Raw genomic sequence first — 14208 nt, 5'->3', positions numbered from 1 at the left:
ATGGTTCATGGTTCTAACGTGTCAGAGATGGACTTTGGTGCTAAACCATGAAAAGACTTGTAACAACCCCCGATATGCTACTTATATAATCTGTCCTCATTTTTATTCCATTTTTATTTCTTTCCTTTTTGTTATAATTCCGCCCCTTAAGATTTTTGCTTTACTTATTGTACATAAGATTCCTCGTTTTTCTGCTATTCACTTGTTTGCACGTTTCTGTTTTTGCACACTCTTATTGAATGTCGATTGTAACAAGTGAATTTCTCCGTTGTGAGATCAATAAAGGATTATCTCATCTCATCTTGTTCCTTGAAAGGTTCAGAAAGGTGGGAAGCCCAGCCCTTGTGGGGAACTCGCCAAAACCAGAGGGGTGGGGGTGTTTGTGCCATATTCAGGGACAATTTACTCCTGCAAAAATTGTCATTTGGGGTTTTTCCATCGTTTGAGTATGTGAACATCCAGAACGCTGCTGCTCGAGTCCTGACAAGAACCAGGAAACACGAGCATATTAGTCCAGTGCTCCGGTCTCTGCACTGGCTTCCTGTCGCTCAGAGAATAGACTTTAAAACAGCTCTGCTCGTTACAAGTCTTTTCATGGTTTAGCTCCAAAGTCCATCTCTGACATGTTACAGCCGTATGAACCATCTCAGGGAGGGGAGGGGCCTCCTGGTGGTTCCAGAGTCAGGACTAAACACGGTGAGGCTGCGTTTAAGTTTCATGCAGCTAAAATCTGGATCAGTCTTCATGAGGATGTGAGACAGGCCTCAACTCTGACAATGTTCAAATCCAGGCTGAAAACAGTTCTTTTTACCGATGCACATGACTGACAGTATTTATCTGCACTCTCGCCTTTTACTGTAATTGATTAATTTTATGTTGATGTTTTTATTGATTCTATTTGTTTTCTTGTATTTATGCAGCTGTGAAGCACTTTGAATTGCCTTGTGTATGAATTGTGCTCTACAAATAAACTTGCCTTGCCTGTGTTTCTGCGAGGCCGTGTGACGCTTCTGCTTCTTCATGATGCGAGTGAGGCCCAGGACTTCTTTCACTTTTCCTCTCACTTCTCTTTCCTTGGATGAGAAACACAAACGTAACATTTAACGGTACGGTTCAAATGTCAGACGGTCGACTAAGAACCTGTTTCCGAAGAGAGGAAGTTTTCTCTTTTTTTGCTTAACGTGTGAATCTCTGATCTGAGTTCATTTCTGAGTTTTCTGGAATTGCAGCAGACCTGGAAACCCCGTCACGGAGCTGCTCTGACCTTCGGCCTCAGAAACGTCAACACTCACTGGACAAACAGACTCAGGCTCCTCCTCCTCCTCTCGTCCTGATCCGGGACCAGGCCGGACCCGAGTGCCAGAACCTCAGAGCCATGGAGCGGTGGAGGCTTTTCCTTCTCCTGGCGTTTCTTTACTCTGTGCACGGACAGTGAGTACCTTTGGATCCGGATTCTTTCTCAGATGTTGCGACGCTTTCTCATGTTTATCTGTTATGTTTTGTTTTTTAGAAGCTGGAGAGAAAGGTGAGTATCGTGACTCCTGCTTTTCATCAGGGTTTTGAAGTACTCGTGTTTACATGGGGCGTTTCAGGACGTTCTCCATCGTCGTGGTGATGTGAGTTTCTTTCGTTTGTTACTGGGAACAGATTAAAGTTAGTACGGATGGGTAGTTTACCGTAAATGCTCTAATATAGTCCGGGGCCTTTATTTACTCAAGGACATCTGGGACCAGGCCTTTATTGGAACCAGGCCACAATTAGAGACAGGCCTTTATTTCTATTTGACCAGGAAAACAAAGAAAAACAGATTTGTGTCCATTTGCACCTAAAATATTCGGTTCATTTATTAAGTAACATTTCAAACCCTCTCCCAGCGGCTGGAACATTGACACTTTTATTTTGTCGGGACAACAGGAAGTGTTTCGTTGCTGTTAGCGGAGCTTTGACATCAGTGTCACTGCAGGTTTCTGTTTCGTTTTTACCGGACCGGATTATTTGTTGTTATCTTGTGTAAAAGGCGAGTTTAGACGGAGCGTTTGTGTTTGTGATCGATCATGAGACTGACCCGAGAGAAGACGAGACGCTCGCGCTGATGGGAGGAGTTATTTTGAGGCGTGGGACTGACCTGCACACGGAGCAGCTGGACGTGCTTTGAAGACGCGATGGAGACTTTATTAAAACCCTGGAGAGTCATAAACATTTGCCCTGTTTCCAAATATGGTCACAGGAGGTTTGAAAAGTGGCTAAATCTGTGTCAAAGTTACGCTGGGATCAGCTCCTCCGCAGCGTCCCCCTCGGCCCGGGTTCAGTTTGTTACTTCCTGCACCTGAGTTTTCATTTACACCAGTATGAGACAAACTCCTAACATGGGGAATATTTCTACTGCTATAGTTTCTAATAAAAGCCTGTTTTAGAGACCGGCTTTAATTTGCCTCCGCCAGCCGCGAACCCGGCCCCTGTCAGAGACCCGGCCTCTGTCGGAGACCCGGCCTCTGTCAGTGGACCGAACTTCCCACAGCAGTGTTTCTCCTCAGGCAGCTTTACTTCAGGCTGAGAGTCAGAGCTTTACTTCAGGCTGAGAGTCAGAGCTTTACTTCAGGCTGTGGGTCAGAGCTTTACTTCAGGCTGAGGGTCAGAGCTTTACTTCAGGCTGAGGGTCAGAGCTTTACTTCAGGCTGAGAGTCAGAGCTTTACTTCAGGCTGAGAGTCAGAGCTTTACTTCAGGCTGTGGGTCAGAGCTTTACTTCAGGCTGAGGGTCAGAGCTTTACTTCAGGCTGAGAGTCAGAGCTTTACTTCAGGCTGAGAGTCAGAGCTTTACTTCAGGCTGAGGGTCAGAGCTTTACTTCAGGCTGTGGGTCAGAGCTTTACTTCAGGCTGAGGGTCAGAGCTTTACTTCAGGCTGAGGGTCAGAGCTTTACTTCAGGCTGAGGGTCAGAGCTTTACTTCAGGCTGAGGGTCAGAGCTTTACTTCAGGCTGAGGGTCAGAGCTTTACTTCAGGCTGAGGGTCAGAGCTTTACTTACTTACTGTTACTGACGATGGAGTTACTCTCTATGTTTTCCAGATTCGAGACGTTTGGCAGCCACACTGCGCGAAACAGGTGACTCTGACTCTGAGTTCATGTTGTGTGATTCTTTTCTTCACAATTTAATTCATTATAACAAGTTTCTCTCTTTTTTTTACAGGGGCCAAAATCAGATCAGCACCAAACCCAGGTACAGTCTTTTCAGAGGGATTTTCCCACATATAAACAGCTTATTCAAGAACTAAGGAAAGGGCGTGTCTGGCCGGAGAGAGCGGACACGCCCACGAGTCTCCAGGTCGTCTCGGTGAAAACAAACAGTCAAACAGTTGTGGTAATGTTGCGAACACTATTTCTGGGACGGGCTTGAATCGCTCGGGGGGGAGAGGTCACATGTTTGGGGCGTTGGATCAAATCGCAAATCCAATCAATGTTTAGTTGTGAAAAAGTTAATAATAATACATAAGTCTTATATAGCGCTTTTCACTCAAAGACGCTTCACAAATGAGACAAACAAACAAAGATGACAGAGCTGTTGCAGGTTGTAGCTGAAACAAAAACTTTATTTATGAATTATTTATTTTTTTATGAAAAAAAGACAAAAATCCAACAAAAAAGTGACAAAAATCCAACAAAAAAGTGACAAAAATCCAACAAAAAAGTGACAAAAATCCAGCAAAAAAAGACAAAAATCCAACAAAAAAGTGACAAAAATCCAACAAAAAAGTGACAAAAATCCAACAAAAAAGTGACAAAAATCCAGCAAAAAAAGACAAAAATCCAACAAAAAAGTGACAAAAATCCAGCAAAAAAAGACAAAAATCCAACAAAAAAGTGACAAAAATCTAACAAAAAAGTGACAAAAATCCAGCAAAAAACAAAACAAAAATCCAACAAAAAAGACAAAAATCCAACAAAAAAGTGACAAAAATCCATCAAAAAAGTGACAAAAATCCAACAAAAAAGTGACAAAAATCCAGCAAAAAAGTGACAAAAATCCAACAAAAAAGTGACAAAAATCCAGCAAAAAAGTGACAAAAATCCAACAAAAAAGTGACAAAAATCCATCAAAAAAGTGACAAAAATCCAGCAAAAAAGTGACAAAAATCCAACAAAAAAGTGACAAAAATCCAGCAAAAAAGTGACAAAAATCCAGAAAAAAAAGACAAAAATCCGACAAAAAATGACAAAAATCCAACAAAAAAGTGACAAAAATCCAGCAAAAAAAGACAAAAATCCAACAAAAAAGTGACAAAAATCCAGCAAAAAAAGTGACAAAAATCCAACAAAAAAGTGACAAAAATCCAGCAAAAAAAGACAAAAATCCAACAAAAAAGTGACAAAAATCCAGCAAAAAAAGACAAAAATCCAACAAAAAAGTGACAAAAATCTAACAAAAAAGTGACAAAAATCCAGCAAAAAACAAAACAAAAATCCAACAAAAAAGACAAAAATCCAACAAAAAAGTGACAAAAATCCATCAAAAAAGTGACAAAAATCCAACAAAAAAGTGACAAAAATCCAGCAAAAAAGTGACAAAAATCCAACAAAAAAGTGACAAAAATCCAGCAAAAAAGTGACAAAAATCCAACAAAAAAGTGACAAAAATCCATCAAAAAAGTGACAAAAATCCAGCAAAAAAGTGACAAAAATCTAACAAAAAAGTGACAAAAATCCAGCAAAAAACAAAACAAAAATCCAACAAAAAAGACAAAAATCCAACAAAAAAGTGACAAAAATCCATCAAAAAAGTGACAAAAATCCAACAAAAAAGTGACAAAAATCCAGCAAAAAAGTGACAAAAATCCAACAAAAAAGTGACAAAAATCCAGCAAAAAAGTGACAAAAATCCAACAAAAAAGTGACAAAAATCCATCAAAAAAGTGACAAAAATCCAGCAAAAAAGTGACAAAAATCCAACAAAAAAGTGACAAAAATCCAGCAAAAAAGTGACAAAAATCCAGAAAAAAAAGACAAAAATCCGACAAAAAATGACAAAAATCCAACAAAAAATGACAAAAATCCAGCAAAAAAAGACAAAAATCCAGCAAAAAAAAAGACAAAAATCCAACAAAAAATGACAAAAATCCAACAAAAAAGTGACAAAAATCCAGCAAAAAAGTGACAAAAATCCAACAAAAAGTGACAAAAATCCAGCAAAAAAGTGACAAAAATCCAACAAAAAAGTGACAAAAATCCATCAAAAAAGTGACAAAAATCCAACAAAAAAGTGACAAAAATCCAACAAAAAAGTGACAAAAATCCTGCAAAAAAGTGACAAAAATCCATCAAAAAAGTGATAAAAATCCAGCAAAAAAGTGACAAAAATCCAACAAAAAAGTGACAAAAATCCAGCAAAAAAGTGACAAAAATCCAGCAAAAAAGTGACAAAAATCCAACAAAAAAGTGACAAAAATCCATCAAAAAAGTGACAAAAATCCAACAAAAAAGTGACAAAAATCCTGCAAAAAAGTGACAAAAATCCAACAAAAAAGTGACAAAAATCCTACAAAAAAAATTACAAAAATCCGACAAAAAAGTGACAAAAATCCAACAAAAAAATGACAAAAATCCAACAAAAAAAATTACAAAAATCCGACAAAAAAGTGACAAAAATCCAACAAAAAAATGACAAAAATCCAACAAAAAAATTACAAAAATCCGACAAAAAAATGACAAAAATCCAACAAAAAAATAACAAAAATCCAACAAAAAAGTGACAAAAATCCAGCAAAAAGTAATAAAAAAGTGACTAAGTGACTAAGACGCATAAGTGAAATAAAAAGTGACGACGATGGCAAAGAGGAGGGAATGCGTTTGGTTTTGGCGGGTGGTAAGAGGTTCAAGTCTATTCTCTGAGCGACAGGAAGCCAGTGCAGAGCCCGGAGCACTGGACTAATATGGTCGTGTTTCCTGGTTCCTGTCAGGGCTCGAGCAGCAGCGTTCTGGATGTTCTGCAGCTCTGACAGCTCTTCTTATTCATGGAAACCCCTCACCTTAATCCCTAAAAGGATGACTGATGCTTATCAATACTTCCTGACCACACCTTGACCACCTTTTCTGTGGTCGGTGCGTTTCTCTGAGCGATTACATTGATGTTTTATGTGTGAGTTCATTCGCCTGGTTGTGAAGCAGGGCAGTTTCACGGCTCTCCTCGCTGCAGGTTCACGGTGCTCGCCCCGGACGTGCTGAAGGCCGACGCCGAGCAGAACCTGGTCCTTCAGGCCGATGGCGTCTCCGGGTCGCTCGGGGTCGGGATCCAGATCTGGGACTACAGCAGGAGCAGCGTCCTGATGGAGAGCAACGCCGTTCTGACGCCCGACAACGGACACCACCTCCTGCACAGCATCCGGGTCAGGCCTGCTTTCTCACGCAGCTGATAATGTTTCTCCCTTAACATCTTAGTTCTAAAGTCAGGGTGAAAACAACTCTCCCTTTACAATTTTTCTTTTCTTTTACACTGCAGAAAGTGCCCCACTAAAAACAAGGAAAAAAAATCTTAAAATAAGACATTTTGTCTTGTTTTAAGGAAAAAATTCTGCCAATGGGGTCAGAATTCGTATTTCTAGAATATTTTTCTCATCATAAAACAAGAAAGAAACACTAAATTTAAGCAAATAAACAGCTAGAATTAAGCAAAATGTGCTCAGAAAATTGAATAATTTAAGGAAAACATTCTTATTTAGTGAAAAATTGTGGATATTTTTTATATATATATATATATATATATATATATTTTATATATTTTGCTTGATTCAAGCAAAATGTTCTAAATTACATTTTTGAGCCAAATGTTCTTAATAAATACTAATATTTAAGGAAAGTATTGCCGCGCCCGGAGACCCGCCTCCATGATGTGGAGCCAGAATCACCTGCTGGAGGATTCACCTATTGTACATGTTTTAGTGGTAGACACGGGGAGAACATGCTCCACACAGAAAGGCCCCGTCCTGGTGGGAATCGAACCCAGGACCTTCGAGCTGTGAAGCTGAGGCTCTAACAGGTCAAGATAGAAGCTACCAAGCTCTTCCACGTTTTCCCTATTTAAATATGGTTACGTGAAGTGTTCCACTACAAAGTATAATTACACAAAACTAAACAATGTGGATTTTCTAAGCGGATAAAAGGGGGGACTATATTGTAAGGCGTAATAATACCAGGAGTAGTTTGGCATCCGCACAGTAAAGTGAAGATTACTGTGCGGATTTCGAACTACTCCTTCTATCTTGACCTGTTTTGGAGCTATAGAGGAGAGAGGGAGAGGCTAAATGCTAACGCCGTCTGCGCTGTGTTTACGTGACTGAAGATCAGACAGGTCCTAAAGAACTCGTCACAGCTCAGGTAAGAACATATCTCAGTGTGGAGAAACGCTGGCCTGTTCCTTTAAGCTCGTGCATGACGGCAATTCAGACCTGAAGTAACACCTTTCTGAGTGACAGAGCAGGATTTTAGAGGCAGTTGTGGTGAACAGGTCTGAGCTCATTCTACACATGCTGGAACATGTAGGGGGAGGAAAATACATTATTTTAACATTTTTAAACACAACTGCCTCTAAAATCCTGCACTGTCACTCAGAAAGGTGTCACTTCAGGTCTGAAGTGCCGTCATGCACGAGCTTAATATAGGATACGCGTCAGACCTGAGGTGGCAGTACTGAGAATAAAATGACCAACTTGCATCTAGTCCTGTGAAGAAGCTGCCACGAGGGGTTGAAATGGGCAGACTTAACGAAGTTAGAGTTCTCACCAGACATTTATTGCTCACGCAAACAGAACTTCTGACACACAGATACAAAATGGCCCCTAGTGACTACAGCAGTCAGCTTTTATACCTCCTCCCCTAATGGGAAAGGACCTCCCACCGGTAGGTACCACTCCTAGTTTCTTCCCTTCCACATGGTTCAGCCTGAGGTTTTTAAAATGGCTGACAAAGACCACGCCCCTTCCTTTCTCACCAGGTGGTACAGGTAAATGTCTGAGTAAATGAATAAACAAAGTTTTAAATGGATAATTATTAACATAAACATGAATCTGAGGTTATTGTTGGCTGGTGGATATTTCAAACGAAACAAAAAACAAAAAATAACAAACACACACAATGGGACAAACCCACTTTGTCACAAGTCCCTTTAAGCATCACAGGCTCTCACAGGCCAAACTGACACCTTAACCCCATTGTGAGCGAGACAAAGTCCGTGCCCCGAGAGAAAGCGGTGTCGCTGTGGTGCGGGTCGCAGTGTTAATGTCGTCGACTAAAATATTTAGTCTTAATTTTAGTCAAAGTGATATTTTTGTGACTAAAATTGGACTAAAACTAAATTAAAAGTTTCTCATGAGACTAAAACTGTGACTAAAATGTCCAGATATTTGAGTCGACTAAAATCAGACTAAATAAAAATGAAAGGAGAGACTAAAATCATCCAAACTTGTATTGAGTGTCTGAAAGAGCCTCAGATCATGTTTAAAGGATCAGCTCTGAGCTTTGTTCATGTGGAGCAGAAACATGAAGCAGAGGAACAACATTAAATATGATTATAATCAATATTATCAATGCAAAGTCCAATAAACTAGTCTTAATTTAGTCGACTAAAACTAGAGTAAAATTGAAGATAGTCTTTTGACTAAAATCAAATTACATTTTTGTCAAAAGACTAAAACTAAAGTAAAATGTGTTGTCAAAATGAACACTGGCGGGTCGGCACTCGCGCGGCCGTTATTGCATGTTCACCCCCACGACCCCTCCCCCTTTCCGGCTGCGGAGTCTGGTTGGAGGAAAAGGCTGTTGTTCATAACATCGCCAACGGCCATGGTGTTTCTCCACCTCACGTACCCTAATCTGGAGGGGCAAGATCTGAAAGTGTGCTCCTACTAAATATTACGCAATAGTCTTGTTTTTTTCAGAGAGATTCTATAATGTCTCATTCCTGTCTGATTTATTGAGCTTTGAACCGCACAAAACAAAGCCATTTTCTTTATTTATCCAGATTTCTTCCACTAAAGTGGGATAAACATACAGATCACATCACAAAAAAGGGTCAACAGAGACTTTATTTTATGAAGAGACTGGTGTCCTTTCAGGTGGATAGAAACATGTTGCTTTTGTGGAGAGTGTTCTGACTTTCTGGATCATCTGCTGGTTTCGGGGCCATGACTGAGGCACAAAAGAACTCCCTCAGGAAAATATGTACAGTTGCAGCAAAATCCTGGGTGTTCCTCTGAAGGGTCTGCAGGTCATTTACTTTGCTCGAGCTCTAGATAAAGCAGACATAATATTATCAGAACATCCTCTGTTTAGAGAGTTTGAGCTGCTCCCCTCAGGTCGCAGGTACAGGAGCCCCGCCCTGACTAAAAACAGGACCAGGCATTTGTGCCACAAGTTATTATAAAACAAACCAACAATACGAAGTAACCAACATTATTTTTATTTTTTTTATTCTGCACAGCTGGTCTGTCAGAGAAAGTTTTTTAGGAATGTAGGTGACGATTTTAACATAATTTAAACTGAGGTTGTCAATGTTTGGATTTATCTGCTGTGGTCACTGAATGAATAATGAATGAATAATCTTTATTCGGACCATGAACAAAACATAAAAACACAAACTCAGACGAACTCAAAACCTGCCATGATCGAGGCAGATGAGCTCAGTTTCAGACGTGCAGCTCAACACATTTACGTCTTAGTACAAACACTTTGTTTTACCTTTTGCACCTTTGAGATGAGGCTGTTCGAAAAGGAGTGGGGGGGAAGTAAACACTTATTTAGTCCCACCCCTTTTAAGAACTGTCAGTCTCTTTTCCTATTGACTTTTTAGGCTTCCTTAAAACAATAATCTGAGCTCTGTGATCTAAATCAAGTTGTCATATACAGTGTGGATACAACCAATCAAGGTTTGCAACAGCTGAACATGAAAAGTCAGAGATTTTCTTCCGATACTTAGAGAAAATCCATTCTTTGTATTGATGTTGAAACTGTCTGATATTCGGACATGGTTTGAGGTCTACGTGTCATTTATTCCATATTTCAGGACCACAAACGGACACACACAAACTGTTTCTGGATGTCCGGGCATGGGCAGTTTTAAAGTGATCCAAGCCCCTTAAATGATATTTTCCTTCTCTTTCAGAAATCAACTGCTGAATTTTTAGAGGTCGTTGCTTATTTTTAGCTTTGTACATTAACTGAGCAGTTTTAAAAGTGATCATGTCTTGAAGTTTTAGAATCTTGGCTTTAATAAACAGTGGATTGGTCTCGGTAACCAGCGTTATAAATTGTTCTTATTGCTCTTTATTGAAGGATGACTATTGGTTGTAAAGTAGTTGTATTTGTATTTGTGTATTTCCACTCACTGCAAATGAATTTCCCCACGGGGACAATACATTTCTACTACTACTAACAACAAGCTTATTCAAAAACGAAGCGCGATCCAAAACCCCTCTCAGCTAATCTTTGTAAATAATTTATCAACACATTAAAACCACACATTTAAACTTGACCTACTATTAGATTAGATTGTGTCACTGAAAATATTGGCCATTTTTATTTTTCCCGCATGGTGATGTTGGTAATCTACAGCAAAAGTTGTTTTCCTTTTCCCCTGCAGCATCTTAATGATATAGCTCTTTTTCTTAAGTGTATAATAATGTTTGTAACCGAAATGATTGAAAGGAGAGAGTTATTGAGACATTTCTTTGCACAAACACTAATCATTAACATCGTCACTGACATCATTTGATCTGTCCTTCTCAGCTTCCGTCCGAGAACCTGAAGCCCGAGGAGAAAACGGACAAGTTTGTGTATTTGAAAGTGACGTTCACGGGCTTTCCGGCCGAGGAGCGGCTGATGCTGGTGTCCTTCCACCACGGGTTCATCTTCATCCAGACGGACAAACCCATCTACAACCCCGGGGACCGAGGTCAGCGAGGCTCAAACACTTTACTGGACTCGCTTCACACACATAAGCTCTGAACCCCCGCCTGAACCGAGAGGATCTGTTTCCTCACGTCAGCAGACTGTTTTTGTTGGGTGTTCAACTCATTTTTGTAACTTTTTAGTCTTTTTTTTTTTGTCTTTTTTTGTCACATTTTTGTCATTTTTTCGTCATTTTTTCGCCAATTTTTTATCAAATTTTTTGTAATTTTTTTGTCAATTTTTTATCACGTTTTTTTATTTTTTTGGTCAAATTTTTTATCATATTTTTGTTTGTTTTTTGTAACATTTTGTCACATTTTTGTAATTTTTTCTTAAATTTTTTATCAATTTTTTTTCATTTTTTTGTCAATTTTTTTTCATTTTTTAGTCAAATTTTTAGTCAATTTTTTATCACATTTTTGTAATTTTAGTCATGTTTTTTTATTTTTTTGGTAACATTTTGTCGCATTTTTGTCATTTTTTGTCAATTTTTTGTCCATTTTTTGTCAATTTTTTGTAATTTTTTCGTCATTTTTTCGTCAATTTTTTATCACATTTTTGTAATTATTTTGTGATTATTTTTTTATTTTTTTTTATCATGTTTTTTTATTTTTTTGGTAACATTATGTCGCATTTTTGTCATTTTTTGTCAATTTTTTGTCAATTTTTTGTCACATTTCCATCATTGTTTTCGTCTCAGTTCTGTCTCTATTTTCACACCTTTTTCCCAGAAGCTTTTGGATTGGGGTAAAGCCAAACTGGAGAAAATGTGCTCGGTTCAGGCGGGAGTTAAGGGGTTAAAGCTCCAAAATCCCCTGAAAAGAAAAAAATATATATATTTTGTGCTATCCACTATTTAGATATTCTCACTTAAAGCAGTACTAAGTAACTCATGCCCCTAGAGGCCATAAGCGCCACTGCAGGTGTCGTAGCATGTTGTGTTTTTTACTCCGTGAGAGTAAATCCTGCACTGACAGAAAAGACAAAGGGACAGAGGGATATTGTTCATCCGGTTACACAATGGAGATCATTTATTTCACTCAAACTTGGCTGTAAATACTGTTTAAGTGGAGCTAGCCCACAGTTAGCTTTGCCCGTTAGCCTGTTAGCTTCTTCCTCCTGATTCCATTAGTGTGTATTGGTGACTCTGGGTCAGAGCGGGGAAAGTTGCAATTGTGGTTTTCTGGCCAGAGACACCAGGGGGCGATGAAAGACCCTCCAATCATCCCTTAAACACTTGTATCACCCCCACAGGGACGACGGGGAGGGTTTATTATGGTAAACACGTTACTTAGTGCTGCTTTAAAACAGTGGTTCTCAACCTGGTCACGAGAAAAAATCTGGGGGGTTTGCCAGATCATGTGTAATCTACAGCTAAAGTTTCAAATTGAATTCTCTACACTGAATTCACCTGCAGCTTTTCACATTAAAGCCACACCGCGTAACATTGTACCCAATAAACAATATTGAAATACAAGCATTTATTTCACCTCATAAATACCTCATAAATATACAAACAAATATGAGCAGCAAAGTGATATTTTTGTGACTAAAATTGGACTAAAACTAAATTAAAAGTTTCTCATGAGACTAAAACTGTGACTAAAATGTCCAGATATTTGAGTCGACTAAAATGAGACTAAATAAAAATGAAAAGGAGAGACTAAAATCATCCAAACTTGTATTGAGCGTCTGAAAGAGCCTCAGATCATGTTTAAAGGATCAGCTCTGAGCTTTGTTCATGTGGAGCAGAAACATGAAGCAGAGGAACAACATTAAACATGATTAGAATCAATATTATCAATGCAAAGTCCACTCAATTAGTCTGAAATTTAGTCGACTAAAACTAGACTAAAATTGAAAAGATTTTAGTCAAAAGACTAAAACTAAACTAAAATACGTTGTCAAAATTAACACTGGTCCAAAATGTTACGCAGTGTGCCTTTAAGATGCGCATTTCTAATCCAGTCACATTCTCAATAGGAAATCTGCAATTAGATATAAATAAAAAATAGACTATGGCAGGCGCTACAACTAATGTATTAGTGGGAAACCCTGATGCTTTTTAATTGAATATGTTTAACCCCTTAACCCCCCACCTGAACCGAGCACATTTTCTCCAGTTTGGCTTTACCCCAATCCAAAAGCTTCTGGAAAAAAGGTGAGAAAATAGCGACAAAACTGAGACAAAAACAATGATGGAAATGTGACAAAAAATGAGAAAACTTTGACAAATAAGTGACGAAAAAATGACAAAAATGTGACAAAAATGTGACAAAAATGTGACCAAAAAAATGATAAAAAATGACAAAAAATGTGACAAAAAAAGACAAAAAAGTGACAAAAAAAAGACAAAAAAGTTACAAAAATGAGTTGGGGAAAAAAAAGATGGAAAAAATCTGATGACGTGAGGAAAAAGATCCATTTAGATGAGTTTTGTAGATCTTAGTTTTCAAATGAGGCGTTACACTGGCCTACAGGATTTGGGTAAAGCTGAACTGGAGACAATGCTCTCAGTTCAGGCGGGAGTTAAGAGGTTAAAGTAAAAAAAAAAAACAGCCTTCATCACAGCTTTCTATTAATGGATTTTCATCTATTTCATATATATTCAATTAAAGCAAATAAAACCATCAGGAGCTCCAACATGTGTGAAAACGCCCTCAGACTCTGATGTTTTTTGTGTCCACAGTCTTGTTCAGAGCCTACGTTTCCTCGACGGATTTCAAGGCTTTGGAAGGAACGATCACAGTCGATATTAAGGTATGTGAAGGTCGGGTGCAGCACGGGATGGTTTTGTATCTCGAATATTTACTTTTTTTTCTCCATATTCATGTTTAGTCGATCTTGGCCGTGTTTTGGTCCTGACACAGTTTAGTGACAGAAACAATTCCTTACGAGTTTTGCTTAAAGCCACACCGCGTAGAATTTTACCCAATGAATCAAACTGAAATACAAGCATTTATTTTATGACAGATATTTTCTTAATCACATTTTTGTCATTTTTTTTGCCATTTTTGTCATTTTTCAGTCAAATTTTTGTCACATTTTGTTTTCATTTTTTTGTAATTTTTTGTTATTTTTTTGTAAATTTTTTGTCAAATTTTTATCACATTTTTGTCATTTTTTGTCACATTTTGTCAAATTTTTGTCTTTTTTTTTGTCATTTTTTTTGTCATTTTTTATCATTTTTTTGTCATTTTTTTGTCATTTTTTTGTAATTTTTTGTCAAATTTTTATCACATTTTTGTCATTTTTTTTCACATTTTGTCAAATTTTTG

At 38.2% G+C, this 14208-nt stretch overlaps 1 protein-coding gene across 1 annotated transcript in view; it reads left to right on the top strand.

The window, feature by feature from the left end:
* The window catches only part of LOC306961116 (complement C3-like), a gene marked incomplete at both ends in the record, with an annotated part of 38255 nt that continues 24047 nt past the window's right edge, over positions 1-14208 (top strand). Inside the window, 8 exons of the mRNA XM_079553732.1 lie at positions 1-37; positions 1230-1431; positions 1511-1525; positions 3065-3100; positions 3186-3215; positions 6186-6375; positions 10769-10934; positions 13620-13690. Of these exons, the coding sequence (XP_079409858.1) occupies positions 1-37; positions 1230-1431; positions 1511-1525; positions 3065-3100; positions 3186-3215; positions 6186-6375; positions 10769-10934; positions 13620-13690 (747 nt within the window). The remainder of the gene's footprint in view (positions 38-1229; positions 1432-1510; positions 1526-3064; positions 3101-3185; positions 3216-6185; positions 6376-10768; positions 10935-13619; positions 13691-14208) is intronic.

Source organism: Gobius niger (genome assembly GCF_951799975.1).
Source record: "Gobius niger genome assembly, chromosome: 3".
Lineage (NCBI taxonomy): Eukaryota > Metazoa > Chordata > Actinopteri > Gobiiformes > Gobiidae > Gobius > Gobius niger.
The sequence above is the reverse complement of the archived record's forward strand: the minus strand, read 5'-3'. Positions and strand labels throughout refer to the sequence as shown.